The sequence below is a fragment of the Fonsecaea multimorphosa genome, assembly GCF_000836435.1.
Source record: "Fonsecaea multimorphosa CBS 102226 unplaced genomic scaffold supercont1.3, whole genome shotgun sequence".
NCBI lineage: Eukaryota > Fungi > Ascomycota > Eurotiomycetes > Chaetothyriales > Herpotrichiellaceae > Fonsecaea > Fonsecaea multimorphosa.
Genome location: NW_015971637.1, coordinates 1,919,909 through 1,947,846, shown reverse-complemented (window position 1 = coordinate 1,947,846; position 27,938 = coordinate 1,919,909). Strand labels below are relative to the sequence as shown.

The following is a 27,938-nucleotide window of genomic DNA, read 5'->3' as shown; positions in this document are numbered from 1 at the left end:
GTACCCCAAACAGCCGAGGTTTCTCGAACATAACGTCGACCGTTGGAAGCTGCGAGCTACTCAAGGAACTTTAGGTACACTAGACACGTAGTCCAGATAGCCAATAGTCACTCGGACCCAAGCTGGCCTCGACTAGTGCAAGCAGATTTCAAGGGAAACAAGATCACAGCCAAATTTCGCTTAAGGACAAACAAAGTACGAGGGAAAAGAGGGGGCGGGTCAAATGACCATCTCAGGACTGGATTTTGGTCAATTGTCCACCCTTCGAGGGGCATTTCGATTATTTCTTGATCAGGCAACTATTGAAGTGGGTCTCTGGCACTCTTGATCTCCTCCCCTTCTTCTATCGCTGCCTCAATGTGCAGAGCCCCAGATGTCACCGAGGGGCCAGCAACTGTTTCTGTCCCGACTACCGAGTACGTTGTCGTCAAGATGTAGGGGCGCTCGGGTCACATTTACCCCGTAGGTACCTGGACCTCTCCCTGCTTCTACAGTGATGCCCTCCTGGATCACGCTGTTCTAACGGGGGACTGACTGGGCTGCGCTGGGGGAAGGGCCTTTGGATGTCATTCTTGCCTTCCAGGTCCGCGTGCAGCGATGCATCCCTGGTGAAAGTTGGGGTCAGTCTTTCTATACGCTATCTTTACATTCAGTCCCACTACTCTGTCAAGATCATCCACGATGGTACCAATATCCTGCTGGACAGAAAGCGCTTTCGGCTACCTGCATCTCAAGAACGCCACAACAGCTTCAATGAGCTCAAAGACACGCATCAGAGAATGCCCGAGTTAGGAAGTGAGGGTTCCCATTGCATCGATACCACGAGTACATCGGGCACATCGGCATGCGCCAAAAGACCGACGACTGCATCATGCCAGTGAAAAACGATATGTCCAGAAGTCCCAGAGCGTTCCGGAAGGGAGACTACAGACTGCTAATACCGACCACTAGCTGACATTTACCCTCCTTGGATTTCCCCCTGCATAAGCGCCGTGTCGCTTGCTGCCTTCGAGTCGACCGATGCCCAACGGTTTGAACGGCGTACTGTACCTAGGTAGGTATTGCTCTGTCCTGTCCTGTACTGGTACCATGTCCTGTGGACTGTGTGCTTTTGGACTACGGACCGCGGACAACGTTCCAGGGATATGGTGGCTGCTTACTTACAAGCGAGCAGCCAACTGCCAATAGGTAGGTATAGAACCCGCCCGGATTACGGAGGAAGAAGGCACGGGAACACAGGAACCTAGCCATGGAGCAGAGACAAGACCGTCCTCGGTCCTTTTTTTCTTCTCTCTCTTCCTCTCCGCTGAGCGACGACGATGACGACAACGGACGCGGAGACAGACTATTCGTCCGTCACAATCAGTCAGTCAACCACACCCACGTCGACGGTCCTCACGTTCCCATATCCATTTCCATGCCCCATGCCCCATGGCCCATGGCCCATGTCCCATCGACGTGCCCTCATATGCCTTGGTCCATGACCATGACATGGTTCCTCCTTCCCACCGATCCTCTTTTCTCCTCTCATTTTTCTTCCCCTTTGCAAGCATAAAGACACACACACATAGATACATTTCACAAATCCATACCTGCAGAGAGAGGGAGAGAGAGAGAGAGAGAGCCCATCGAGCCCCAAGATACCGACTCTTGCAAGCTAAAACAAAGGAAGGGGGGTGGCCAGCCAAAGGAGGGAAGCTCCATATCAAACTTGAAGAGCATTGGAAAAGACGGCGTCGTGAAACACACGCAGCAAATATAACCTCGCGAGGATCGAGGGGGAGCTCCGCAATGTCTTCTATCGCGGGTAAGATCGAATGCACACTACGGACTCCTACAAAGACACACACCTCGTATCACTGTTTTCTGCTTGATTCTTTCCTATTTGTCTTCCTTCTGGCACTGAGAATATCAGCGCGAGACTGGTGCGGAGGCAGGGAGACATGGGAAAACAAAGGTGCTTTACAGTAGTGATCCTAATTTACCATACCCCAATATCCATCCCCGGGTCAGGTCATATCATAGCACATTCATATCATTCCAAAGCCGCTTCTAGGACATCCTTGCCACCTTGAATGTCGCTTTTGCTCAGCATCTTGCCATGCCTCATCAACTCGGCCGATTTGACCATGATGGGGTCCATCATCATGCTAGCCATGGCCACCACCGTGTCGCCCTTGCAGTAGAATGCCGCGAATTTGCTGTTCTCAGGCTCGCCCTTCAACACCAGCTCATCCCACCCGTTGGGCGTGGCGCCGCAGTACCTCAACTGGCCGCCGAGGGCGGACCAGAAGATGGGGATGAACGGCTTCGGCTTGCTGCCTGGTTGAGCGATCAACTGGCCCACGGTGCGGCCCATGTTCTGTGCAACGTTCCAGTGTTCAATGCGGACGGGGGTGCCATTTCCTCCAGGCCCGTGGTAAGGGTATGTTGCGATGTCGCCGAGGGCCCAGACGTCCTGCAGACCCTTGACGGCAAAGTTTTCGTCGACAGCAATACTGCCGTCCTTTTCGAGTTGTACTTTTGGATTGTTGCGGAGGTATGTCGTTTCAGGGTACACGCCGATCCCTAAAATCACAAGATCGGCTTCGAGTTCGGTGCCATCTTTCAGCTTCACGGCACCCACAGAGCTTAAGCCGACGGTATCAGCGAGCTTGGATGCCGGCAAGGCGGAATCGACTCCGGCGTTCATGTAGAATTTTGCGCCATTCTTTTCGAGGCTGCGCTGGAATATCTTGCCCACCTCGCTGCCCATGACGCGCTCGAGCGGCGTGGATTCCATGCCCACGATGCTTACCGAGTTTTCTTTGGCCAGGGCGTTTCCAACTTCCATACCAATAAAGCTTGAGCCGACAATGACAATCTTCTTACCCTTGTCGCCCACGGCGTTCATGATGTTTTGCACATCGTTGACCTGCCGGAGAAGGAAGATGTTACTTAGCTGGTTGTCCTTGAAGCCTGGGAGAGGCAGTTGACGTGGTGTGCCACCTGTGGCGAGGATGAGTTTCGTGTATGGAAGAGACTTCCCAATCTTGGTTTGGACAGTTTTGGCATCGAAGTCAACCGAGGTGACCGTGTCAGACACGAATTCTATCGAGCCTCCCGAGTACCAGTCTTCAGGCTGCAGATAAAGCTTCGTAGGATCGGTGATTAGGGCTTTGGATAGTTTTGTCCGGTCGATCGGGTAGCCTTCGTTGGTAATCACTGTGATATGACCTTTGTAGCCGAGTTCACGCAGTTTGAGGAGGGCGCCGAATGTGCCTGATCCACTGTGCCAGAAGTCAGTGACCTGCTCCTTTCTCAGTGTTGACAAGGAACATACCCTCCCACGATGACAAGTTTTTCCTGAGAAGAAGGAGTAGTCTTGATATTGACTGTTCTCTTTCCGCCCTTGATGTCTGCCTCTTTACCCTTGACGTATACTCCGCCGTCCTTCTCGATAACGTCGAATGCGTTCAGGGAGAGCGGAGCGGGGGAGTCCTCGACGTCTCCGGTGCGTGCGTTGAAGCAAGCTATCCATCAAATTAATATCATACTCCAATAGGGACGAGAGGGTAGTAAGTAGTATTGCATACCTCCATGCCAGGGACACGTCAATCTTCCCTCCGGCGTCAGGACACCCAACTTCAACGGCGCTCCATAATGTGTACAGTTGGCATTCAGTGCAGTCACCTGGCCGCCGACTTTGCACAGGAGGACTTTCCCACCGTCAATGCCTTCGACCTCCACTTCTCTTTTCTCGAGATCTTGCAAGTCAAGCTTATCGATGCCCTTGAGCTTGAACTCCTGCGCCATTCTGAAGGCACTGGTGCAAAAGGCTTCGGATGACGGGGATGTTCTGGTAGGAGGGGAGAGGGATATGGCTGGACGGAGAGTCCCAGCGTAGGAGGAGAAAACTGTGAGTGATAAAAGAGGTCTGAACGAAGTAGAAGAGACGGCGAGGCAGCGGGCAGTGGATCGGCTAAACATCAATTGCGAGAGAGGAGGGAGAATGGGTCGTTCGTTGGTGGTCAGAGGTCAACAATGGCTAGCAAGGGGGGAGGGTTGGAAGGATCAGTGAGGACCAAGACTCATGAGACTCTCTCGACTCTACACGTGGATGATGATGATGCGGCCATGTGTCGAATTGGTAAGGGACGGCAGCGCAGCGCAGTGTCTTTTGCGTGCTCGCGGGGACATTCCATTGACTGCACCAAACATTGCGTCACTCATTGTGCTCCACCATCGCCGCATATAATATCCTCAACCAATCATCATGGGGCGATTTTTAAAACCCACTACGAAACAAATATAGCACGGACTTGCATATAGATATCAACAGGATCAAGTCGTCAGATCATTGGCGTGGGCACCCCACCGCCCTTGTACAGGCAAGATACCAGTACTCTACTCGGTACTCGGTCCACAGCGGGCTCCTAATAAGTCACTCGATGCCGCCCCGGCGTGTGTCCGGAAATCCTCGAACCAACACTTCCTTCCCGGCTCAGCGATCTGCTCAACGCTCCACTCATCACCGCGGCGTCTTCTCCTCCCAGCGACCTGGATCGACTGGTTTCCTGTACGCGCTCAAACTTCGCGCGTTCTTCTTCCAGCACGTTCCGCTCAGCCTCATCGTCCAGGAGAGTGCCGTCGATCTGTAAGGACCACTTGTTCCTGTCATGCGCCGGAACTATTTCTGTATCCGCCACGCGGAATTTCAGCGTCGACTTGATCTTGGTCCCGCTCGCGTCTGCAAAATATCCGCCATCATCGGCCAGTAGGGTTTGTGAGGATGGCGCCTCCGCCAGTGTTGTTGCAGTCTCTTGTGTGCCGGCTTCCTCCTCCTCGTCCAAGCCGTTCTCGTCGCGTAGTCGACCCTTTCTGCCCTTCTTGGTTTTTGGCAGCTGTTCCCTGCTCGGCCCGTTCCATTTCCACTCAGCCGGAATCCGACTCTTGCCAATGGCTGTCTGGAAGTAATTGTAGCTCACCAGGCCCACGAAGCCTTCCGATGTAACATTCGTCCATCCACACAGTTCGTCACCTCTTTCGGGTCGAAATACGAGAAAGGTAGCGGTGAGCCAGACCCAACATACCCCAAATTCGTCAGCTGTGTCTGCCAGCACTTCTGCTTGTGCCTCGATCTCGCCGTTTCGGGGAGGTAAGAGGGGGAGATTGATGCTGGAATTGGGTTGGGCGGACAAAACAGGGTCTGAGAACCCCAGAACAATCCCTCGCGCAGGAGGAAAATATGTCAGAAGTAACGGTGCAAGATGCACTGCAAGGACTGACGATTTGGCAGCTTCAAGAGAGATCGCAGGTATCGAGAGATAGAGTGAGAGGCGGGTCGAGTAGAAAGAGCTAGGATCTTCGGATTCCAGCAGCTTGAATTCTGTTTCTTCCACTTCTTCCTCGTCCACTGCCACTGAGCCATCCAGGACAGCTGCGTCTGTCTCTTCAGTCGACTTCATGTCTTCATCGGTGGCATCTTCGTCTCTTTGCTCCGCGTCCTGCGACACCGGTGCCTCTTCTTCCTCTTCTACCCTCCGCACAACAGCATCTCCCTCTTCTTCAAGCTTTTGTTTCTTCTTCTTCTTCTTTTTCTTCTCCTTCCGCTCTACAGGGGACTCCGCTATGGCTGCTGGGGTTTCTGCGACATCCTCTGTCCGCGGCTTTTTCTTCTTCTTGGAGGTGTCAATGCCTTCGGTGTCGCGTTTTCGCTTTTTAGGTGGGCTTAATGATTGAGCATCCTTGACGGATTTCGAGCTCGTAGTATGTTTGTGCTTTGCCTGGACCGACATGGCTGGCTCTTTCCAGAGTTTAAGCTCTTAGCCGCGTACCCAGCTTTTCTGCGGATGCGTTTTGCGCAGTTACCAAAATTTATTTGGCACGGACGGAACGGGGCTGCGTTTCGCCGACAATGGTCTTGGCATCTGAGGAGGAAGTCAAAAGGCTCACGTGCGACTACGCCTTCATTCTCATCTTTAACACTCACGTTGCTCACCTTTATGGAAGAGGGTTGAGTACGAGAAAGTCGTTGATGCAATTCCTTGATCCTACGTAGACACCGCTAACATGAACCCAGCGCCCCAACTCTTAGCCTGAGCAGAGAAAAGGATAGAGCCATAATTATGTCCTGCCAGCGATGTGTGCAAACCTGGCCACATTTTCCGGGGCATTTTGGAAATGATACCCTCCCAGCAAAGACACAAGTCGCTATTCATCGTACTTTGGGAGGCCAGAAATATCCTCACGCACCTCCGTAACCTCCATTCTATCGTCCTCCCCCTCGTCGTCACTCACTTCAAACTCGCTCGGCGGTACCAATCCACCGCTGTTAGTGGCCAGCTCATCCAACAGAACATTGACATCCATGTCGGCAGCAGTCATTCTCATCTGTTGACTCTCGCCATCGCTCGAGATGCCAGTCACCCTCCTGTGTTCCTCCGGCAGAGGCGTCTTCAACAGCATAATCAACAGGCCCACGTCATAGCAAATCTTCAAGAATGCTGCAATCTCAAACGGCACCCACCATCTCTGCTTACTCCACACGAGTCCCGTAACCACCGGGCCTAAGCTCGCAGCCAAGGTCCTTACAAAGTTTAGCGTTCCCATGACTTGTGTTCTTTCACGGGGCAGAAAAGCCGCCGCGACGAATGCTTCGCGAGGAGCCTGATCCATGGAGCCCAGTACCGCGTCAGCAAGCAAGAGGACCAGTAAGAGTTGCCAACCCGAAGCCACTAGCCCCAGCGGAACAAGTGCCAGGAACAAGGCGCTGGGCAGGTGTGTGCAAACCATCGCTTTGACGAGTCCTAGCCGCCGGGCGACGGCGGCGCTGAACAAATTGGAGAGACTCGCTGCGAGCCAGACGACGCTTAGAGCATAGCCGATCCGATGAGTTAAGAACCATCGGCTGCGCCACGACATGTACCAACTCATCACCGTGACGGGGAGCATGCCTGATGCGAATGCGTTCAGACCAAACAGGAAACAGAGGCGTAACAGGATGGGCCACGAGGAGCGGGACACCTTCCAGGGTGAGCTGAGTGAGCGGCGGAGACGGCGGAAGAACGAGTCGGGCTGAGACTGTTGAGTCGTACGAGCTGTCGTTCTCACATTGGCTTGCTTTGGGATCGACGACCGACGAGGCAGGCCATCCAGGAGAGGCCTTGTCTGCTCCGACGAGGGACTCGGCCCTCCGTCTATCGCACTTGCTGTGGTGGTTGGAGCCCAAGAATACTGCGCCGCCGCGCTGGCTTCGCAGTTCTTACTGAGAAGGAACGTGATAGAAAGCTTGACCAGCCCAATCATAGCATAGAGACCAAAAACAGGAGGATACGTTTCTTTCCAGTCACGCCCCATGTATGTCCGTTGAGCATAGGTTATCCACCCGGTGACGAATAGGCCGCATGCCATGGCAAGGGTGGACGAGACGGCAAACCAGGCGTAGATATCGGTACGAGCCTCGATAGGGGAAAGTTGTGCAAGGATTCCTTCCTGTGAGAGTCAAACAGGTTAGAGAAATGAATGGAGCTCTCTGGGTGCGCGCCGTGTATGGAATCAAACCAGGACACTGGATCTCATACGTACTTCAACAGCTCGAAACGGTCCAACTTCATGTGCTCCCGGGGATATCACACCCACAATGGCAGCGAATAGAAGCAGATAGTAATTCTTGCTCAAGGCGAACACTGTCCCAGCGAAGCTCATGAGCAAAGAACCTATTAGTAGCACACGTCGTCTGCCAATTTTGTCAGCCACGATTGTCAGCCCGTAACTGATCGCAGCATCGCCAAGTAACGTCAAAGTCATGAATGTGCCTGTCTTCTTCCAATCGACCCCCGCTTGAGTGTACAAGAAGATTGCCAGAACGAGGGCGGCGCCACCATAGGCAAACATGCGGAGAAATCGGGTTAGCAGGATTAGGTATATGTCAGTGTTGCCGTAGGTGTAGATGGATTGTAGGCCCGTCTCGCGGTTGAGCCACTGGAAGAATGCGGACATTGTGGCAGGCATTTTGTCTGGCAATGGGCGATAACACGATAGCAAAATCCAAGTTATCAGAACACAGCGGTATATGTGCTTTGCGGCGTACCACCAGAGTCACAGCTCTCTTGCTGCAACAGTTAAGAAGGCTGCAGAAGGGGAACAAAGTGATGACACAGAGACAGGAGGACGGAAGATGCGACAAGCTTCTCAGTTTGACATGCTGGGCGCCGCAGGCAGACCTGCAGCGCTCAGTGCAGGATATTCTGCAGAGGATTAATAAATGCAAGCTGCAAGCATCGATCAGTTACTCAGACGGGCAGCCCACTCATGCCGGTAGCTGTTCTCCGCAGCGGGATAGATCGGTGCCCATTGGAGTAGAGATTGGAGTGCGGGATGCGCTGCAAATGCGGGAAGAGGCCTCCCTCGACGATTCTTGCATTCTGGTTTGCTGTGCTAGAGGCCTTTCGCAAATGCCATGCAGGCTGATCGTCATTGATACGACGAAGGGTGCCCTGTGAGTGGTGGAGAGCTCCCTCGAGCTTCGAGCGTGATGGAAGTATCTGCCGCTTGGAGAGATGACCAATTAGCTGAATGTCGACAATTTCCAGCCTTCGCTCGAGGGAAATGGATGATTGCAATTGTACTCGATACTCATTTCCGTGGAGCCATGGACAGCGCAAGGCTCCGGCTGCTGGTCAAAGAGTGTGCACAGTGCACAGAGTGGTGGACAGAATAAAGTCTCTGCAGCGCGGGCACCGCAACGGTCGGCACTTCGCGCGCCAAGCATCACGTGACTAAGAGTCGATTTTGAAGAGACTCAGAGTCTGTGTTTCCTCCTCTCACCCCTTTGCTGACAGACAGCAACTTCGAACGCTGCCTGAAACTGCTGACTATATTTGGCACTCGTTGAGATATTCTTCACCTTGTGGTACTGCCCTCAGTTGTATCCCTCTTCCCGCGATTCATTCGGGAAATATACCCGTGGTGGTTGAGCGTTCGAGTCGTTCAGAAAGAGCAGACCAACGTCCGAGCCAAGGACTGTCTCTTCCCGTGACCAGCGATGTGTCAAACTGAAAGGATACGTGACGAAAGTGCCGTGAGCTAACCGGACGGGCGACATGGCAGTCGTCAATGGTGGCTCTCTACGCTTTGCAGAGAACCTTGGAGCAAAACTTAAGCATTTGCTTTCAAAACCGCCCCATGGCCGAAGGTACAGAGAAACGGGAAGCTTCCATATCAAAATTCATGCTACGGATTTATTGATGGTGTCGAAAATGAGCTTTAATGAACTAATAGAGGTGTCGCAAAGAGGGGTCCGGGTCTGAAAGTAAGAAATCGTGCATGTTTTCACTTTGTTGGGGAGGTATTCATGTCAGCGTCACAGTCTCATTTGCCCTATGTCTGACTTGATCATTTCATCATTGAACAGTCGAACTCCATCAAGGATCAGGTGTGCTTGCTTTCAGAAGGAGTTGAAATCGCCTTCGACGTTGCTCCAACCGCTCTTCAGAGCGGCTCGTCATGTGATTACACCTGCTCCGAAAATGCTATGGTCAAATGTCTTCCCTCACTTACGCCATCGCTAAGGGCAATATGACGAACCGAGGAGTTGTACACCTTGCCCTGCAATGCCGATGCCTCGGTTTTCCACCCGGAACTGTTTGAGACACACCTACGAAGTCAAGCATCAAGAGACTTTGTCAAGGATGACCGACATGGAGCAAAAGTGGTTAAGTTGGCTCATTACTGTCAGGGCCATCGCTCTTATGTCGAAAGAGTCAGCTGCCTGATTCAGGGTTACTGCAAGCCAGATGCCTGAACATTTCTCTAACGTCATGGTTAACCAGGGTGATCGGACACTCAGGGGAAGGGGCCCATCCGACAGTCGATCGGCATCCTCTTGAGTACGAGGTAAACCATCTAGCGAAGTCCTGGGCAAGCAATAGCCCCGCCTCCATTGCAGCCGTGGAAATGAAACTTCTGGATAGCAAGAGACCAGATATTAAGTTCGGAAATCTACATTTTCGAACCCGGCGAATACCTTTCGGTAGAGTGGGAACGATCTCGCTATAAGGGGAAAACTCCTGGAAGAAGCGTTTGCAAGAGGTGATGATGCTATTGAAGAAGTCGGAGGGAACTCGAATCGCCAAGCCACATACTCGATGGAAGAGGTCCCTAATTCTCCTTCTACTCGCATGCTCATCTTGATATGGCCGCCTCTTCGCTCACGATTTGGAACTGAAGAAACTCTCGAGAAATTACCGAAGCTCCTGGATGCTGCCGGCGTACAAAAAACATGCAGCCTTGTTGACTTGTCCCTCTTTCTCTTGGCTATTTCCTGAGAAGTGGCTGAAGCAGTCAAGGGGCCGAGAGTCAGTAAGCGAATCCCCCGCCTGAACCTGGTCAATGGATGTTTGGCTTTGAACCAGACCGGTGGTCAGTCAACCTCTTCTAAGGCTAAAAGAGAACATCCTAATTTAGCACAATATCCATTGTGGGTTAGCGGGCATATCTCCTGTGGAGAGGCATATTCGCAGCCTGGGTCATGTGCATAGAGAGAACATCATCCGGAGCTGTCAACCTTTCGTGTCAACCTGGTTGACTCGGTCTGCATCACCAATGTACGCCGGCAATGTGTTCTTCCGACTCTGGGGTCTGGATTAGCGCAGAGCATACTTCGTACTCCCCACAATGATACCTCCACGTGCGGGCCGGTCCAAGTGGCTCGTCAATCTACTCCAGATGGCAAAAGCCGCTAGCCCCTGTTTCTCAAGCCACACGATGTTACATATGTCCGAACACACTTCAGCACCACTACACCGGATCACTTCGTGCACACTTTCCTGTGCACTTTGTCCTTTTCTCGAGAAATTGCTAATTTCCGGTTGTGCTTCTATGAAACAAAAGTTTGGACGTAGAGTTTTCCTTGAATCCTCCATCGAGCACTAAGGTAGGTGCGAAGCAGTTTGTCACGGTTGTGATGTTGTGCAGACGGAGTCAGAGGCATGGACGATCGTCGGAAATTTCCCCAGGTCTATTGGCGATAGAAGAGTACAAAGACCTGCTCTTTCCCCGCCTGGAGAAGAACTCCCCGAACCACAGAAGTCAAGGTTACGGTCGCCTCCCAGATATTGTCTGTGTCTCCCGAGATCACTTCTCAAGTCAGCCGCAACATGAAGAGCCTCAAAACACCCGTCCTCCTCTCAGCCTTATTGGCCCTAGCGCCTGGCGCCTTGTCTCAATGCTTTCCCGATACGTTAACCTACTCCTCGACCCAATCACTGACGAGTACGGTCCAATTCACGTCCTGTGAAGGAGCAGCAGACGGCCCCCGGGTCTTCCCTATCGATCTTACCTCGTATGATTGGTGGTACTTTGATACTGTGTCCGACGATGGAACACAGGCCCTCACAATCATATTCTTTACGTCTTCCTTCCTCGGATTTCCAAACACGCCCGCTCTCGAAGACATTCTGAATGTGGCGATTGCGGCAACCTTTCCAAACGGCACACAAGTGAGCTCGACAGCTCTAGCAACTTCAGTGACTGTCAACACTGTCGGAAACGGAGCTTCGGGCAACTGGACTGGGAGTGGGTGCAGCTTTACAGGTACACCTGATCTGAGCCAGTACGCAATCACGATCGATAACGCGACACTGGGCATTTCTGGAACGGTCGATTTTATCTCTGTAAGTTGGCCTTCCCGGCCTTCTGAACATTTACAGTGCGAGACGTGCTAACCGAGATCACAAAGCGCGGTCCTGGACACTACCCATGTAGCCCTCTCGTTGCTGGTGCGAACGAGCAGATCATGCCTCATGTTGGCTGGGCAAACGTCCTCCCCGCGGCGGATGCCTCCGTCCATATGAACTTTGGAGGTACACCCATGGTCTTCCAAGGCAATGGGTATCACGATAAGGTATGTAGCCTACTCTCAGTCTCCTCCTGACACATACTGATATTCTCCCATCAGAATTGGGGTGACATCCCCTTCACTAGTGCCGTCAACAGCTGGTACTGGGGCCACGGCGCCTTCGGGGAATATCACATGGTTTGGTACGACGCACTCGATACCACCGGTAGCGAAACCGTCAGCGGGTACGTCTTGAAAGACGGCAAGGTCGTCGGCTCGACCTGCGCGCTCGGGACGGCTGGTCTCCAGGTCCGCCCCGTAGGGACCCCGTATCCGCCAACGATCCTCACGCCGGACCCGAACCAGTTCACTATCGTCATGCAGCTCAATAATGGCGACATCCTCAACGCCACTGTTACGGGGTACAACAAACAGGTCGACTCCTCAACCTACTCGCGCTGGTTCGGGGACATTTCAGCAACCATCAACGGGGTCGAATCGTGCGGTTCGGGTTCCGCCTTGTGGGAGCAGTTCAAACTCGTTTTATAATTGCTAATCCCAATCACGAGGGCCAGGGGGGCTTTGCAGACACGAGAACGAAGGCCCCGGGGATTGATTCTGCTGTTGTGGAGGCGCTTGGGGAGACTGTTTTCGCTTTTTTATATTTACCCCTGTTCTCTGTTGTCTTATTCTCCTATGTTTCTATTTTCGGGCCTTTTTTTTTCTCTTCTTTGGGGCCCATCATCCTTATTATTTTGTACATAGTGGAAATTTTCCATCGGGAGTTGTCTCCTCGTTATTCATTTCAGTTACATATGAAACCAACAACCCCGGAGCGCACGCGGTACAAAAGCTGGGGGTTTTTCCCCACTCTGCTCAATCTTCTGTATAATGCACCGCACCCAAGGAATCTATTTTCAGAGCTGGAGAAAACCATGTCATGACTCATGAGCTTGCATGTGGGGGAGGAAAAGGCCACAAACGGGCGCAGTCAGTCAATCTCTGGGTTTCCCAAAACAACGACGGAAAGAGGAAGGTGCGTTGGATCCTGCTTCAGGAGGGGGAGGACATGGTCAATTTGAGAACCTGCTGGGTCTCTTATCTGAGGACGCGCTTGTGACGAGAATAAGTTGTATCAGTTACAAAAAAGCTGTATAAGGACAGAGGATTACTGCCCAAGTGTAGGTATATTATTCGACGAGCGATTGATTGATCGACTGGCTGCTATAGCGGTCCCTGTTATTCCCTTTGGCGTCTTGTATCTTGTCCCCTCTGTATCAGGGGGCCTTTTTTTCCATTTCCCCTTCTGCTTTCCCCCTTTTTCCCGGTCTGGTCTGTTCCGGCAATTCTGTATATATACCAAGTCGAGAACGAGAGTGCACTCATTTGACACAAATACAAACAAAACCGGTGGTGTTTTTTTTTTTTAGTTGCCAACCTTTGCGGCAATCCGGTTTGTCATGTACTTTTGCATATTGTTGACGAAGCAGCATGCGACGATGGAGCAAATGCCAAACACCAGGCTGATGTACCAGACGTACTTGAGGGCGTGGGCGTAGGCCCAGCGGCTGCCGATCGTGGCGGCCTCGACGATCGCGGCATTGACGCCGGGCACCTCGGTGACGTTCTGCGGGGCGGTGAGGAAGAGCGCGGTGAAAGGCTCGGCCTCGCCGATGGGCAGGCCGGCTGCCACGGCGTACTCGGCCACGTATTTTGGCAGGGCCGGGGTCAGCTTCTCGATAAAGACGTTGTAGTAGATGGCGTAGCCGATGGAGCCGCCCGTGGCGCGGATGCACATGATCAAAGCCACGCATGTCGCGATGGTCGAGTCTGGTGCTACTGTGATGGCGATGGTCGACGCTGGGGATGTCACCATACCGACGCCCAGCGCGGCCATGGAACCGATTCCGATCACTGCGGCGGTCCCGTTCGGGGTGATGGATGCAAGGGCGCCAGAGAAGGAAGCTGCAAGAAGAGATGAAATTAGTTCATCTAGACCCAGCGAGAAGGGTTCGGTGGGCGTAGAATATAGGATAGGACCTGCAAGGGGAAAGAAAGAGAGAAGTAGAGGTGCAGTAGGGCAGACTTACTCATGATGAGGCAACCGACAAGCATCAACTCGCGCCCGTGACCCCTCAGGTATGACAGCAATGCATTGGTGGCGACGGAGCCCCCGATCAACAGAAGCGCGGCTGGGAGATCCTTCAAGCCGATTTGGATTGGATCAGGGACGAAAACGGTCGTGAATTCCAAGGGGAAGAAGTTGAGCAGAGCGGAGAAGTTCATTCCTGAACCACCCCACGCGAAGAGGTCAGTCTATCAGAAATCCATTTGTGTCGTGAAAACTCTCCGCTCTGGCATGAAAGATCGTGGGAAGAAGGTGGCTCAACTTACCTGACACAAACGCCACGACGAAGCAACTGGCAACAATATTCTGACCCTGGAACAACTCCTTGGGAATCATGGGATATCTGGCGAACTTCCACTCCCAGATGAAGAAGGCGACAAGCAAGGAGAAACCAATGAAGAGGTTGACCAGCACGTAGGCGCTTTTCCAGGGGTGGGAGGATCCGCCCGCCTGTAGCGCGATGAGGCTGGAGGCAAGCAAGGTTAGCAGCCGTAATCGATTGCGTTATATGTATCGGTCCGATGTGAGACGGTGGGGAATAGAAGACATACAAGAGAACTAAGCCGATGATGGATAGCAGGCCTCCGATATAGTCGATCCTCTTGAGGGCAGCTCTTCGAGACACGCCTCGTGCTCGAGTCTGCGACTTGGGGAAGTACGTGATGGCGATACCCGTGAACCACACAGCGTTCCAGATCCTGGTGCAAAGGTTAGTCCGAACCGTTATATGGTACGGCTGAGACTGAGCAAAAGATCTGTAATACTTACACACAGAGCCACATGCCCCATCTCCATGTGGCGTGTTTGGCCAGCAGTTGAGCATAAAGCAGGTAAGGAGCGAAGGGGAGGATGGATGCTGTCACTATCGACAGGTAAATGCCTCGTTTCTTGATAGGGACCAGCTCAGCGGTTCTGCAGGTAGTAAGTCAGCATAAGAACACGTGAAAATCCCCTCGCATCGTCGGAGTCTAAGACAGAGACGAGTGTCCACAAAGATAAGAGTCCAAAACCACATACCCAGCCACAGCAGTCAGCTCGCCGATGGATGCACCAGCTCCGGCAAAGCACATGGCGACCACGCCGGATCGGAAGTTCTGGGCCGTGGCCATGACGATGCAACCGATCAGGAGAATCGTGCCTCCCGTGAGAGTCACATAGCGTCTACCGAGCAAGTCTTGCAGATAGCCACAAAAGGGCGTCACGGCACCAAGAGCCAGAGAATAGGCTACGGGAAGCCACGCGGACGCCTTCGTGCCTCCAAGGTCGGCGGAGATATAGGTCAGGGTACCACCCAGGAAGTAGAGTGGGATTTGGGAGCCTAGAGAGAGAGCGATCATGCCAGGGTCAGTCATGAAGTTCGGAAGGCCAGCTTTCCATGGAAATCGGAGCCCAAAACGTACCGACGTATAAGCCCGAAAGGCAGACGGTGGCCGTGATCTGGAGCCAAGTCCAATCGACCTTGCCGTCCGACTCGTCGCCCTTGACGGCATCTCGATTCGTCACGTCCACATACACGCCCTGGCTCTTTTCAAGTGAGTCGGCGTACCCTTCGACCGGCAGACTTCCGACATGCCCGACATGCTTCTCCTCGTCGGCGGCGAGACGTTCGAGATGCACGGCAGCGTCCGAGCTGGGAGGGGATTCGTTGACGAGCGAGGCTGATTTGGAGTCCATTTTATTTTCCTTTCTTTTGGGAAACAAGGTGATCCTTTTTGCTGACACAGATAGCTAGCAAGCTTCTCTCGGATTCTCAAAAATGTACCTCGTATCTTGAAGGAAGCAGAACCCAGAAAAAAGGAACTGTGAGATTGACACCTTCCAAATTCCTCTTTTCTTGCTTTTATGGTCTTCTGAGAAAGGAAGGAAATATATGGGTGGGTGGGAGGGGGATATAAAAACCTGGATTTGACGAGGTCGAGGCAAAAAGGGACCCTGTATGGAACAAACGGCCTGGGGGAATTATCTGGGGTTTAGCTCAAAGGGACAATTTAGCAAAGAAAACTAAAAAGGCCCATGGGGTGCATGTCGCCCTGCGAGTACTCGGTAGACAAGACAGATAGCCCGCCCTGAGCCGCGTGCAAGTCTGACTCGCCCCGGAGAGTCGCCTGGGGCGAGTCATACAGGCGAGTCAATAGATTAGTAGCTGAGCAGGGTAGGGGGGCAAATAAAAAAGGCGCAGATAAGGGGGGTTTTGGAGAGGCTGGATGCCGCGTCGCCGATCCACTATTCAGTGTGGGGGCCCAGATGAATCCATACATCCCGCTACTCCCTCGTATACCCCGCGTTATCCCGCTTGGAAAAGACATGTATACCCCGGATTGGTTGCCGTTTCATACGTGTCAGACGAGTTAGAATAAGGCTTGGAAAAGTAAGATCTAGGTAGGCGGAGTATCGTAGCAAGCAATCCGGAGGCCTGGGGTCTACATGCATTCGCGAAATCTAGGCCCATCCCATGAGCTTGTATTCTTAGTCTCGTCTCGAAAGATTTCCGGTAGACATACGAGTAGAATTTTTATTGCGCCTTTCTCAGACGAGATAGTCTAGTTTGTTGCCGTGGCAGGGGCCCTCCCTAATAGCCATCCCATCCCTTCCAGCTGGTCCTGCCAAAACTGGGCACTGGCTTTCAAGGAAGGGAAGAAAGCCCAATGTGCGTGAGGCAGACCCGGATAGACGACCAGTTTTGTCTTGATCCCATGCTCTTCTCGCAATATCCTTTCATAGATCAGTGAGTCGTCACGTAATGTATCTGCGCCATCGACTTGCAAATATACCGGTGGCAGGCCTGCGTGACCGTTGGGGTGGATCAGAGGACCATTGTAGATGCCATCGTCAAGATCAGGCTTGTACGCGGCCGTAAAGATATCGATCACGGCTTGGCCATTGATCGGGTCATTTTTGTTTTGCTCGTAACTGTACGCCCATTTCTTGTACTTATCTGGCATTCGCGAGGGAGGGACCAACCCGGCAATGCACAGGTAGTGCCCCGTCAGCGGCGGATTCAGCCTTTCGTCGCGCGCCAGGTGTGTCACAACACAGGCGAGGTTGCCGCCAGCTGATGTGCCCCCAACGATGAAACCCTTGGATAGATCGGCGCCCCATGAGGAAGCGCTTTCCGCGGCCCATTTGAGAGCGTCCCACGCATCCTTGGGACCTTGGGGGAAAGGGAATTCCGGGGCAAGCCGGTAGGCAGGGGAGACGCACACGGCGTTGTACGCTTGTACAAATTCTCGACAGGCCTTTTCTTCAGACTCGGGAATGCCCAGGCAGAAGCCACCACCATAAAACATCACAATCAATGGACTGCCGTCGTCGGGCGGTGATGTGGGTTGGTAGAGTCGGGCGCGCAGCTCAGCTCCATCTGTGGTTTTATAGCTGATGTCGGTTTGTTTGACTGAAGGAGGTGGTGGACCAAGCGCAGCAATGGCTTGCAGGGTACGATTTTTGACGTCTTCCCTCAGAGCCTGCATCGTCGTGAACGTCATGGGTGGTGGAGGATTGGCTTCGAGCAGCTGATTCCGGTATCAATTAGTATTGAGTTCGCAACGCCAGAAGCAAACAGGAGACGGTGCGAATGGACAACTTACAGCTTTCAGTTCGGGATCCATGACCCCCAGAGCCAGAATCTCCTCCTTAGTGTCGTAAGGCATCTTGGATGTGGTGCGGCGACAGCAAGGTCGGGTTGAAAAGAATATTGGTCAACGAAGTGTGCGATGGTCACTGTGATTTGGGCACATTGTATGCCCTTTTCGTATCCACAAACCTCTTGGAACAGTGCACATCGGTCAGAAACCCAGAGTGTGATATTGACATTGGTGTCGGTCCTTGACAGGGTGAGTGTCGCCCATGATCAAGTTTGTAAATTTGGCTGGGAAGCACGCGGACAGATCTTGAACAGCACCAGGGTCCCCGCTAAGGTGCCGACGCAAGCTCAAGCTTCTAGGTGCGTACAAGGACATGCACTCGAAGTGAGACTCCATAGTCCGGAGTACAAATACTAAGTACCAAGTAACTTCTTAGAGGCAGAAAGGAGAAGCCAATGGCATAGTCGGTATGTCAGTCCCGGATCCACTCGGTGGGGCCCGCGTGGGGTACGATTGACTCCGTGCCTCTGACATGGTCCTTGCTGGACGCTAATCAGCCTTGACGTCGACTGCTTGACTCGGACCTTAACAGTCTAGATTTCGTCGTCCCCTGGTCGATATCCTCAACATGTACCGACAGTGCCGGAGGATTTGTATTGACATGAAACGACCCTCGGCTTCGGAACCGCCAAGACCTAGCGTGTCAATGAGACTCTGTCCGCGAGACCATGACCGACTATGTATACAAGGAGACTGAGGCTTCACGACCAAGAAGCAAGCCTTCGCCAAAAGGCTATCTTCGAATAAATCCTCAATAAGGAATTCCTTCTTTTGTGGTTGATCAGGTCCCCTTTCGAACAATCACTAGAAACATCCATCCTGCCACCATGGGAGTCCAACCAGACGCTGTGGATTTTCTGTCCTTGAGACTCCCCAAGTTGACCCTGCATGACTTCCCGTACGCATGGGCAATAGCCATTGGCCTTCTCGGATATCTCGCCCTTGTTCGAGCCTTGCGTTTCCGTGCCCTGCACAAGCTGGAACGCGAATATGCCCATCTCCTCAAAGACCCTTATGTCATGGACTACAAGGCAGCACACAAGATCATGCACCTGTCCATGCTCTATGACTTCCCCTTCATATTCGCCTTCAGTGGGCAATTCTCACTCCTCAAGACGTTTGCCATCGCCTCAGGTACCGAGCTGCTCGCAAAGACACGTCAACTCAGCAGTTGCCCGAACGTTGGCCGCCGCATCAATGACACCGCTCTCATCACGACCGAGTTTGTCGTTGGCTCCATGGACAGCGAGCGTGGATCGCGGGCACTTGCAAAGATGAACTGGATGCACCGGCAGTATGGAGACAAGATCACCCAGCCGGAAATGCTCCACACCTTGGGAGTCAACGTCTTGGAGGCCATCCGCTGGGTCAACACCTACGAGTGGCGTGAGTTGACGTACTTGGAACAAGTGGCCATGTTCGTCTACTGGAAGGAAGTCGGCAACCGCATGGGAATCAAGGACATCCCGCCCACCATCGAAAAGATGGCAGAATGGAGCGAGGAGTATGAGAAGACGGCCATGGTCTATTCCGACAGTAACCGACTCTGCGCTGATACTGCAGTTGAATTTTTTCTCAAACATGTTTCTCCTGGCATGCGGGGCTTCTTCCGAAAGGTCATGATGGCTTTGCTTGAAGAGAGAACGCGGAATGCGTTGGGATATCCAGCAGCCTCACACACCATGGAAGTCCTTGTCTATCGGTTCTTCCGCCTGCGTGCCTTTGTGGTCCGCAACTTCTTCCTCCCCCGCATGCGACCGATTGATCCCCTCGCCAAAGCGGACAAGAAATCTGGGCGGCTTCACCCGACGAAACAACAAAGTCTTGAGCCTTGGTACGTCAAGGACACGGCGTGGAATAAACTCTCGGCCCTACTGTCAGGAGGCTCTCAATACGTTCCTGGTCCAAAGTTCAAGAGCGAAGGCTACCTGCCCGAGGAGCTCGGCCCTGCAAAGTTCGAGAAGGTCTCGCGTGATCCGGTCCTAAAAGAAGCAGAGGCCTTGAGGGCATATGCAGCTGAGGGAGGTGCCACAATGATTGGTTGTCCTTTTAAATTTAACTAGAAAGGCGTGGGGGAGGGATATAAGCCATGAGCTGCTGGCGGTGCAACCTGCTCAGTAGGAGGGAAATAAAGTCAGGTCTGCTGGGCAGCACTCCCGGAACATGGAAGACCTGGATGGAAGCCTCGAAATGAAGGCTTGTGGACTTGTGGAGATCCGATGGAAGACTGGGGCAATGATAGTCTGATCAGTCTTGTCGGGAGATTCTCACGGGAAGATTGGCAAGAACCGTGGGGGCGAGTGCTGGTTGGCTGAGAATTGTCTTCTAATTGTTGGCCGAAAGCTGGCGCTGCAGTCTGAAATAGTCGTTATTTAGAAGATACTAGAGCTCGATAAGACCAGGGCAATTGCCGCTGATAAACCACACTGATTCTGCAACATTAGGAATTGTGGACTTCATAAAGGGTATCATGTATTCTGTTTCGCGTCTCCGACATCCGGAACCTTTCAAGACATTTGTGACATCCTCCCCCACATGGTATGAGGAAAATCAATGTTGACCGAAGACTTCTCGTTTTGCGAGGACTCTTGGTCGTCTCCTGACCTAGTCAAGGGCTTTCGCTGAATGGCCTGTTGTGACACCGAAGGCTGTTGACTCAAGGTGTAGATAGAAGTTTGAGGGAAGGCAGGCACATCTCCACGTAGTTCTGGCAGGACAATGAAATAGTCATTGTGCATCGTCCAGCAGGATAAATCCTCCGTTCGTCCGATAAACTGTTCGGAGAATGCATATCGGCCTGTGTCTGGGTCCCGATAGTAGATGTCCTCAGGCTCGAAAGGCCACAGGAAACGGAAGTTGGTGCGGAAGAGCTCGGTATATCGATCTGCGTTGGCCGCGAACTTTTGTTGCGAGAAGATTAATCTTTCACGAAGTCCCGGCCTGTTGCAAATGTCAGATGGGAGGATCAATCGACTTCAACCTGGCGAGCGCCGGGTTGTTGTATCTAGGTGGGGATATTTATATAAATTCTTACCAGACGAGATAGTCAACCATTGGATGATGTTTGATGTGCTCTTGACATGGCCTGGTTCACAGCGACAATCAGCAGCCACACAGTGAATGTAGAGTCATATAGACTGTAACAAACCGTTTAAGCATGAAAGGAGGCAGCTCTGGCCGCCGTTCTGCTGTCGTCATATACTGCCATGAGTCAGTCAGCCAACCCAGGATTGATGTGGAGGTACGGGTGTTTATGTAGCAAGAACATACGTGGCACATCAACCTCATGATTCGCAAGACGGCCAATCTTTCAGCAATGCCGCATCCGATAAAAATATTTTGGTCAATTTCTCGAAGGACCTTCCACCCTGGATCCAGCGGCCGCCGGGCCTCGACTGCATCCCAGCCACGCAACACGGCTGAGATTGGAATGTCTCCATCGAGTACATCATCAGGAGATTCAAGCGGAAACACAACAGGTCCGCTTAGCAGGTTTACCGTGGATACCCAGTCCCGGCCTCCAGGATCAGGGTGGTGGGTGCGTAAAGGTAATAGAGATTCCGATAGCGATGCAAATGCCCAGGGGCCAGGGGCCGGTTGGGCCGTGGACATGGCATCTCTGCCACAGAGAAGTTCTGGTGTGTCGAAAGTCTGTTGAGCGCCCTGCTCTCGGAGCGGGAAGTCCAGGAGATCATGGTGGATGAACTCTCCCAAATTCTCGTCATCTTCTGTGAACATTGAGGGAAACCCGGCGCCATGTGGATGGGCATCAGCGGCGGATAAAATCGTCGTGTCTGATTCACCCATGCATTTAACAGGATCGGTGGCGTAATCCAATTTGGCCGTCTGAGAAGGCTGGATTTTCCTGAGTTTGGGGGGATCAGGCTTCATGTCTTTGACGTCTGCTTGATCGGTCATCGGATCGGGTGAAGAAGAGGTACCCAGATATCGGCCGTCGCCCGCGCCCACACCCAGAGCCGTCTGGGCGATTTTGCAAATGGTTGTGAGGGCCTTTTTGATCTCGACATTCTCTGCCCCCTGCTGTTTCAGCAGCTCGACCGGGTCGGAGCCCGCCGTAGCATCCAAGGACTTGACCAAGGCCTCCAAATGGGCGATGTAGTTCTTCTGTTTCAAGCGCGAGGCCTTTTGCGACTCTCTATCCGCCTTTCTTTTCCTCGCAAGCCGGGCAGGCGACATCCTACTGGCCCTCGAGGTGCCAGTGCTCGGTTGAGCAGGGGGAGACATGTCGCCTCCTTGTGACTCCATGTTATTGAACGTGGTGATGACAGTCGTTCCTAAGACAAAATCAAGGACAAGACGAGTAGGAAAAAGGGAAGCGGTTGAAGAGTATTGGGAAGCAAAAGGTTCTAGGACACAGGGCGAGAAAGGACCTCTGAGCATTTGCTGGGGACTTGCCCCGACCTTGGCAAGCGGGGAGGCTCGTTCGTGGGGGATACGGGGGAGAGCACCTGGAGGGCGAGCTGCTAAGCACCTGCTGTGCCGAGTATCCTACCTACCTAGGTAGGTGGGTAGGCACTCTTCAGATGGGCTTGGGGAGCCCGGGACCCTTGGGCAGGATTGACCCTCGGAGACCCCCAGAATTTCAGAAATGCGTCGGGATTAAGAATGTCCGGGGGATTGACACTACTGACCTGCCCAACTACGAGTGAGCAACTGGGCTTGTTGGGGGCCTACTGGGGGGCTACTGGGGCCCCTGGCCACTGTGAGCCTGAAGCGCTAGTTAAGACTCGGCCCCGATCGAGTCAACATGGCGTATGTAGTCGCGGTCATCTGGTCTTGCCGTAGCTCGCCCCTGCCCGTCCTCCATCACTAACGAGTCAGATTCTGCTGGCTCTGGTCACTTGCTCGTGAATGGGTTGCCACCAAGCACACCAAACTGCAGTTGAGGGCCGCCGATCTTGCTGAATTATTGCTTCATCTTTCTTTGACCATCGTCTTCGCGCGTCAAACATCTATTCAGGCATCCTTCTCTGCTTCAGAGCCTATCAAGACTTGCTAGTTCCCGATTCAGATTCGCTTCTTGCTCCCTCTCCCGAATGCCGGGCACAATACGCCAGAAGCAAGGGGAAAGTAACCCTAGGGAACCCGCTGCTCGTGTCCACCCAAGTAGCTCGGGGGCCATGGGCTAGCGAGGCCTAGTCATTCGCAAGTAGGTAGACGAGCGCACGCCTCCGCCGCCCAGCATCGCGCAATGAGCACGCCCACATCCCCCAAAAGCAATGTGGAATACCCAAAGGGAAGGGCTGGTGCCGAATACCCTCTTTGTGCATGCCAGAGCAGAAGATGCATACTAGGAGCAAGAATGCATAACCCACCTGCACAATCCTCAGAAGAGGCTCTCTCTGGCGTCTCGAACTCGATGATTCAATTGGCGCTCCGCTCAGCCTTTTAAGAATGAACGAGGAAACTTCCCCCAGATCTCTTCTCCTATACGTCATGACTTTTCCGATCGTTGTCCTGGCCACTCCTGACAACGAAATGCTGGAAGTGAGATACAAGATGCTAGCTTCTCAGAAGCGAATAGACCTCCTGCGGGAAGAAGAGAGGGCACTCGTTATCGCCTCTGCATTTGCATCCGTCTACGTGGCCACTCTGTGCTTTCTCCTCCCTACGCGTTAACCACCCATTGACGTGACCTACAGTATAGACTTATTCGACTTCACAGGAAATGGCACGTAAGGAGAAGCAGGCTGAGGAAGAGGCCGAACAGGAGAACAACGCCACTGCGCTCGAAGAACCAGAACCATATTCTGACGTCGATGCCGATGCCGATGGCGACTCTGGAGGAAAGAAAGAAAATGAGAATGAGACAGAGACAGAGCAAAAGCCTGAGCCAGAAGGAGACTCTGCCCATGCCGGCCAGAAGCGCAAAGATCCGCCAACCAATACCTCCAAATCCGAAGCAGCAGACACTAAGGCACCACGACGACAGGGAACACGCACTTCACCTCGCAACAACACAGAGAATAACCCTGCCTCCGCAGAGCAACTTCTCAAATTCCTGCTCTCTCCCTCAGCGATGCCGTATTGCTTCCCTGAGGACGAACTTGAAGACGTCGCCAAAAAGTCCAAGGAGAAGGAGTACAAGTCATACTCACTAACATCTCCGTCCGATTTTACGCCCTTCGAGCATTTGCTCTGCACGCATATGCTCTCCAAGCCCCTCTCGCACACTCTCGGCATGAGAAGCATTCGCACTTTACTCAATCCCCCTTTCAACCTGACCACCCCCGAGAGGATAGTCTCCGCTGGGCAGAAGCGGGTGTGGGAAGCCCTCGAAGCCGCGCGGACCCAGCACCGCCAAAAGACCGCGTCCTACATCTTCCGCACCGCTGAACTGTACGCTAAATCCGAGACAATGTTCAAACTGGCCGAGGAGGCCAACGACGACGGTTTCCACGGTGTGATCGAGCACATCAAATCGACCGTCCCCGGCCTGGCCGTGACGGGCGGAGAGATCTTCTGTCGAAGAGTCCAATGTGTGGACGGGTGGGGGCACGCGCTTTGGCCGTTTGCGGATTCAAAGGCCATGGATGCGGTCAGAAGAATCGGAGTCCCCGTCGACGACGCAGAGGCATTGCGCAACCTCCTCGTCAACGAGCTGGATTGGGATCAGATCCGGGGGCACATGGGCCTCCAACAGAGCAGACTGGACGAGGCACCGGCAGAGCTCGTCACAGACCAAAAAGAGGCACGGGTCCAAGTTGCCTTTGTGCTTGCGTTGGAGAGAGCTTTGGGATGCGTGCTCGAGGGTAAAGTCGCGGAACTTAGAACCGCGGCCGCTGGGGTGTAAGAGGTTGCTTGTTGGATAAGCCTCAACTTATGACGAGGTACCACGCGTCCTTGTACTTTGTACTCTAATACCTCTCGCGCAATCCATGGCTGGGCTATGTCGATGGGTGTTCTCTGCCGCCAAGTTTGTGTTTGGGAGTTGAGGGTGATAAGGTAGTACCACCCTCCCTGTAGTTCAAACCGTTGCAACACTGCCACAAAAACAACAAAAGACGCTCGGTCGGTCTGCCTTGTATCAAGTACGAGGTGTAAAGCAAGGTTCAGACACGACAAGCAAAGACACAGTCTTCAAGTTTTACTCAGAATGGCAGTCATTCGAGGCTGCAAGGACCTCCCTCTTCTCTAGCTACACATTGCATACAGGTGGTGTGTATATTCCCTGCCCCAGCGCCATGGGATTCGTTGTTCCACTGTGAAGCGGTAGAAACTATTCCAGTGTCCCCCAAGCCGTCAGCGCCCTATTGCCATGAACTGACCGTTGCTCGCCAACAAAACTCCATTGAATGACGAAGCATAGAGCATGGAGACATTCCGCTCAACCCTCTCCAGCCGCTGGCGAGATGATCCAGTAGAGCCGCATGACCACATGAGCCTCCCATCAGATGGTTCAATGACAGGAAATCACCTTCGTCGTCATCGTCGGTCAAGACGAGAACGTGGCTTTGAGATTCACAAAAGCAGCAGGGCCCCCTTCTTCACTGAGGATATCGATCAAGGCTTCTGTCTGCTTCCACGCTGTCTCCAAGGCAGCAGAAGGTGAACGCCCAAGTGAGACTGCCAGGTGTCAGTGAGTACAGACATAGCTGAGGAAGAGCACATACCTAGAATGGCAGAATTCAGCTCCTCTGCAACCGTGACTCTGCCGGCGGGATCCAAGAGATGTCCATTCACACTGCCTCTAGGGTCGTCGTATGCCACCAGGCTGAAAATATCCCGCAATGCTTTCGCGTAGTCCCCATCTTCGTCCCGGAATTCTCTATGCAGTTCTTGGCCGTACAACATCGCCTCATTGAGCAGCTGATCGTGTTGCAAAGCACCGTCATTAGCCCGCGACTTGCCCACGCCATTGGCCCGACTGTCACCGTTCGGCTGCTCATCAAGTTCCATGTCTTGAACGAAATCATCATCCACTCCAGAAGCGTTTTCCAGTCTGGTACTAGGCTTCCGTTCATGTGCAGTCAAGGGTTTCGATGTATCGAGTTCGGTCGACTTGCCAATAAGTTCGATCCATTTGCGACATTTTAGTCGGAAAACAATGTCGGGGTTCTCTGCTAGGACAGTAGGAAATTGTGCATGAGTGATTTCAAGAGCTTGGTCGATGTCTCCAGAAAGGATTGCACGTCGTATCCCTATATTGGTCAGCATCAGGGTCAGTAGAAGGATACAACTGAACTCACGTTGTCGGTGTACCGCGTCGGTGTCGTCCCGTTCGCGCGGTGTCGACGTATTTGAAGGAAGAGCATTATTCAATGATTGCTTCTCTCTTCTCATTTCCTCTGTAAACGCCTTGGCTGTTTCAACATAGCCGTCGTGGGCTAGGAAATGCGCCACCAAGTCCTGAATGAGGGTGTTCTCGTCCCGTTGCGGCCGTAACGACGTGATTTTGGCCTTTGCAATCTCTCTTGACACGTTCGCCTTTTCAGACAGCATCTTATCATCGATGTCAAAGACAAAAGGCCGCTGACCGAAGTTGCCTGCCAATAATGCGCCAGAGTGCTTTTTCATGCCAATCGTGGGGTACAGTTTCACGTCCTTTTTGAGTTCCCGGAAACATACACCGAGGTCCTGTCCATTCTTGGTGAAGAAGGCCTGACAAGTGTTGAAGTTGATTCCACACCCAATGACATCGCCTGTGCCAAAGGTTGGGCCGTAGCTACGGCCTGAATGCTCCCCAAAAAACATCTTTCCATCATCCCCATGATATCCCCAGGATTGTGTCTCCCAGCCCGGTAACCGCTCAAGTGAGGCTTCACTTGTGGAAAACCCAACGGCGATCGCTGTGTCCTTGCTCTTCTGTTTGATTTCCACCTCAAAATAGTATATCCCACACGCAAGGGGCATTGCATGATCTGTTCTAACAGACGCTGCTTCAAGCTCGGCCTTGCTTGCAGATCCGCTGTATTTCAGGTCTTGACCATCGATTATATCCAAACCTGGGTATTTGTCATGCTCGCTCCATCTGGAAGGCAGCGGAGGTAACACCTCTTCTTCTTTAGGGGGATTGCTTTCGATGATATCGTAGGTCATGCCACGATGCGAAGGCGCTAGTCTTGTATTTCCAACACTTGTGGAGAATGAGGTGAGGGCGGACGGTCCTCCAGATGGCTGTTCACGCTCTTTCTTCACCTTGGCCTTGTGGGCTGCCTCCAACTTTGCCATGTATCGAGAATGTCGTAGATAAGAGGGGATGAAGAACGGATTGGGAGACATCGCATTCGTGCCGAGATTGGGTAGATTGGCAAACTTTCGTGAATATGAAGGTAGGGGTGTTGGCTTCCGCCAGTGGTTGACTCCGAGACTCTCTTGGTCTTGCTCCGAATGTCGTCTTTGATATTGTTGCTCTGGTTGATACTGAGGAGGGTACGAGCTGCTGGGTGTCGAGGAAACGAGATGTGAAAACGCACCCGATCGACTCGGGTGGTGAAGCGTTTGAGCAGTTGCGCCTGAGGCAACAGAAGCATACGACAATCGTCGAGGCACATTACCACCCCCAAACTGATTCGACCGGCTGTTACTGCCCGACCCAGTGCCGTCGGTCATCGTGGTCCAGAGCGAAGGGTGCAATAGACGGGGATGGTAAATCGCCGCCTTCGTAGAGACCGAGAGGAGGGATTCGGTGAAGGGGTCACGCGGTGGGTGTGGTGCGGTGCGGTCGGTGAGTTTGCTGAAGGTCTTCTAGTCTGCAAGTCAGACGTGAGAAAGCGCGCACACGAATCCGCTCAAGGCATGCCCATCTCCTTCCGTTCGCACTCAAAGCAATGGCGTTTTCACGGACTGAATCTCCCGGTATCCTGTGAGAAGAGGTCAAAAAACATTGCGGACGCCGTTATCGTGCTGATATGGGTTCCGCGGGAGGTCACTGATGCAATGCTGGTGCTAATATGGGGCGGCTGTTAGTAGTAGTTGGGTGGCAACTGGCTTCTGCTAGTTAAAGCAGTTGCGGGGGCCGCCTCGACCACAACAGCACCAGATCAAGCACACGCCAGCCACGATTATAACTGGCACCACAGCACTATTCCACCATTGGAGACAAATATTTAGGACTGGATCACTGTATTGTTCTTCATTCTCGTCTATTCATACAGACCGCAGCAAGAGAAATGTACCAATGGATCAACCTGAAACCCTTTTCATTTCCTCGAGACCTGCCACCAGAAAGAACCGTGACCGAGGACATAACGCCCTGTTTGTTGTAGTACAAGCCTCCTGCAATTCGTAAATGCTCCTTTCTGCAGGCAGATGACCAGCACTGAAATAGACCCATGATCCGGAAACGCCATGCTGTATGGGGAACCACATATGTAATCAGTGCCAATCT

The 27,938-nt window shown here is 52.9% G+C and overlaps 11 protein-coding genes across 11 annotated transcripts; 4 read left to right on the top strand and 7 right to left on the bottom strand.

The window, feature by feature from the left end:
- Positions 1-2,035: 2,035 nt before the first annotated feature.
- On the bottom strand, positions 2,036-3,795 carry Z520_02515 (uncharacterized protein; the record flags this gene model as incomplete). The annotated part of the gene is made up of 3 exons (XM_016773029.1): positions 2,036-3,269; positions 3,323-3,512; positions 3,576-3,795. 3 exons carry the CDS (start codon positions 3,793-3,795, stop codon positions 2,036-2,038), a joined length of 1,644 nt encoding a protein of 547 aa, XP_016636499.1.
- Positions 3,796-4,415: 620 nt separating this feature from the next.
- Z520_02514 (uncharacterized protein) lies at positions 4,416-5,777 on the bottom strand (the record flags this gene model as incomplete). The annotated part of the gene is made up of 1 exon (XM_016773028.1): positions 4,416-5,777. The coding sequence occupies one exon, from the start codon at positions 5,775-5,777 to the stop codon at positions 4,416-4,418; it is 1,362 nt and encodes a 453-aa protein (XP_016636498.1).
- Positions 5,778-6,192: 415 nt separating this feature from the next.
- Z520_02513 (uncharacterized protein) lies at positions 6,193-7,980 on the bottom strand (the record flags this gene model as incomplete). The annotated part of the gene is made up of 2 exons (XM_016773027.1): positions 6,193-7,473; positions 7,567-7,980. 2 exons carry the CDS (start codon positions 7,978-7,980, stop codon positions 6,193-6,195), a joined length of 1,695 nt encoding a protein of 564 aa, XP_016636497.1.
- A 3,158-nt stretch (positions 7,981-11,138) lies between these two features.
- On the top strand, positions 11,139-12,367 carry Z520_02512 (uncharacterized protein; the record flags this gene model as incomplete). Its single annotated transcript, XM_016773026.1, has 3 exons — positions 11,139-11,654; positions 11,720-11,884; positions 11,939-12,367. 3 exons carry the CDS (start codon positions 11,139-11,141, stop codon positions 12,365-12,367), a joined length of 1,110 nt encoding a protein of 369 aa, XP_016636496.1.
- Positions 12,368-13,244: 877 nt separating this feature from the next.
- On the bottom strand, positions 13,245-15,620 carry Z520_02511 (uncharacterized protein; the record flags this gene model as incomplete). Its single annotated transcript, XM_016773025.1, has 7 exons — positions 13,245-13,858; positions 13,909-14,106; positions 14,213-14,412; positions 14,498-14,644; positions 14,715-14,858; positions 14,964-15,264; positions 15,347-15,620. The coding sequence occupies 7 exons, from the start codon at positions 15,618-15,620 to the stop codon at positions 13,245-13,247; spliced, it is 1,878 nt and encodes a 625-aa protein (XP_016636495.1).
- An 866-nt stretch (positions 15,621-16,486) lies between these two features.
- Positions 16,487-17,593, bottom strand: Z520_02510 (uncharacterized protein; the record flags this gene model as incomplete). The annotated part of the gene is made up of 2 exons (XM_016773024.1): positions 16,487-17,455; positions 17,531-17,593. The coding sequence occupies 2 exons, from the start codon at positions 17,591-17,593 to the stop codon at positions 16,487-16,489; spliced, it is 1,032 nt and encodes a 343-aa protein (XP_016636494.1).
- Positions 17,594-18,414: 821 nt separating this feature from the next.
- On the top strand, positions 18,415-19,650 carry Z520_02509 (uncharacterized protein; the record flags this gene model as incomplete). Its single annotated transcript, XM_016773023.1, has 1 exon — positions 18,415-19,650. The coding sequence occupies one exon, from the start codon at positions 18,415-18,417 to the stop codon at positions 19,648-19,650; it is 1,236 nt and encodes a 411-aa protein (XP_016636493.1).
- Positions 19,651-20,094: 444 nt separating this feature from the next.
- Z520_02508 (uncharacterized protein) lies at positions 20,095-21,853 on the bottom strand (the record flags this gene model as incomplete). Its single annotated transcript, XM_016773022.1, has 4 exons — positions 20,095-20,527; positions 20,622-20,672; positions 20,736-20,788; positions 20,858-21,853. The coding sequence occupies 4 exons, from the start codon at positions 21,851-21,853 to the stop codon at positions 20,095-20,097; spliced, it is 1,533 nt and encodes a 510-aa protein (XP_016636492.1).
- Positions 21,854-23,044: 1,191 nt separating this feature from the next.
- Z520_02507 (uncharacterized protein) lies at positions 23,045-23,227 on the top strand (the record flags this gene model as incomplete). Its single annotated transcript, XM_016773021.1, has 1 exon — positions 23,045-23,227. One exon carries the CDS (start codon positions 23,045-23,047, stop codon positions 23,225-23,227), a length of 183 nt encoding a protein of 60 aa, XP_016636491.1.
- A 49-nt stretch (positions 23,228-23,276) lies between these two features.
- Positions 23,277-24,401, top strand: Z520_02506 (uncharacterized protein; the record flags this gene model as incomplete). The annotated part of the gene is made up of 1 exon (XM_016773020.1): positions 23,277-24,401. One exon carries the CDS (start codon positions 23,277-23,279, stop codon positions 24,399-24,401), a length of 1,125 nt encoding a protein of 374 aa, XP_016636490.1.
- Positions 24,402-25,043: 642 nt separating this feature from the next.
- Positions 25,044-27,160, bottom strand: Z520_02505 (uncharacterized protein; the record flags this gene model as incomplete). The annotated part of the gene is made up of 3 exons (XM_016773019.1): positions 25,044-25,174; positions 25,222-25,749; positions 25,798-27,160. The coding sequence occupies 3 exons, from the start codon at positions 27,158-27,160 to the stop codon at positions 25,044-25,046; spliced, it is 2,022 nt and encodes a 673-aa protein (XP_016636489.1).
- Positions 27,161-27,938: the final 778 nt, after the last annotated feature.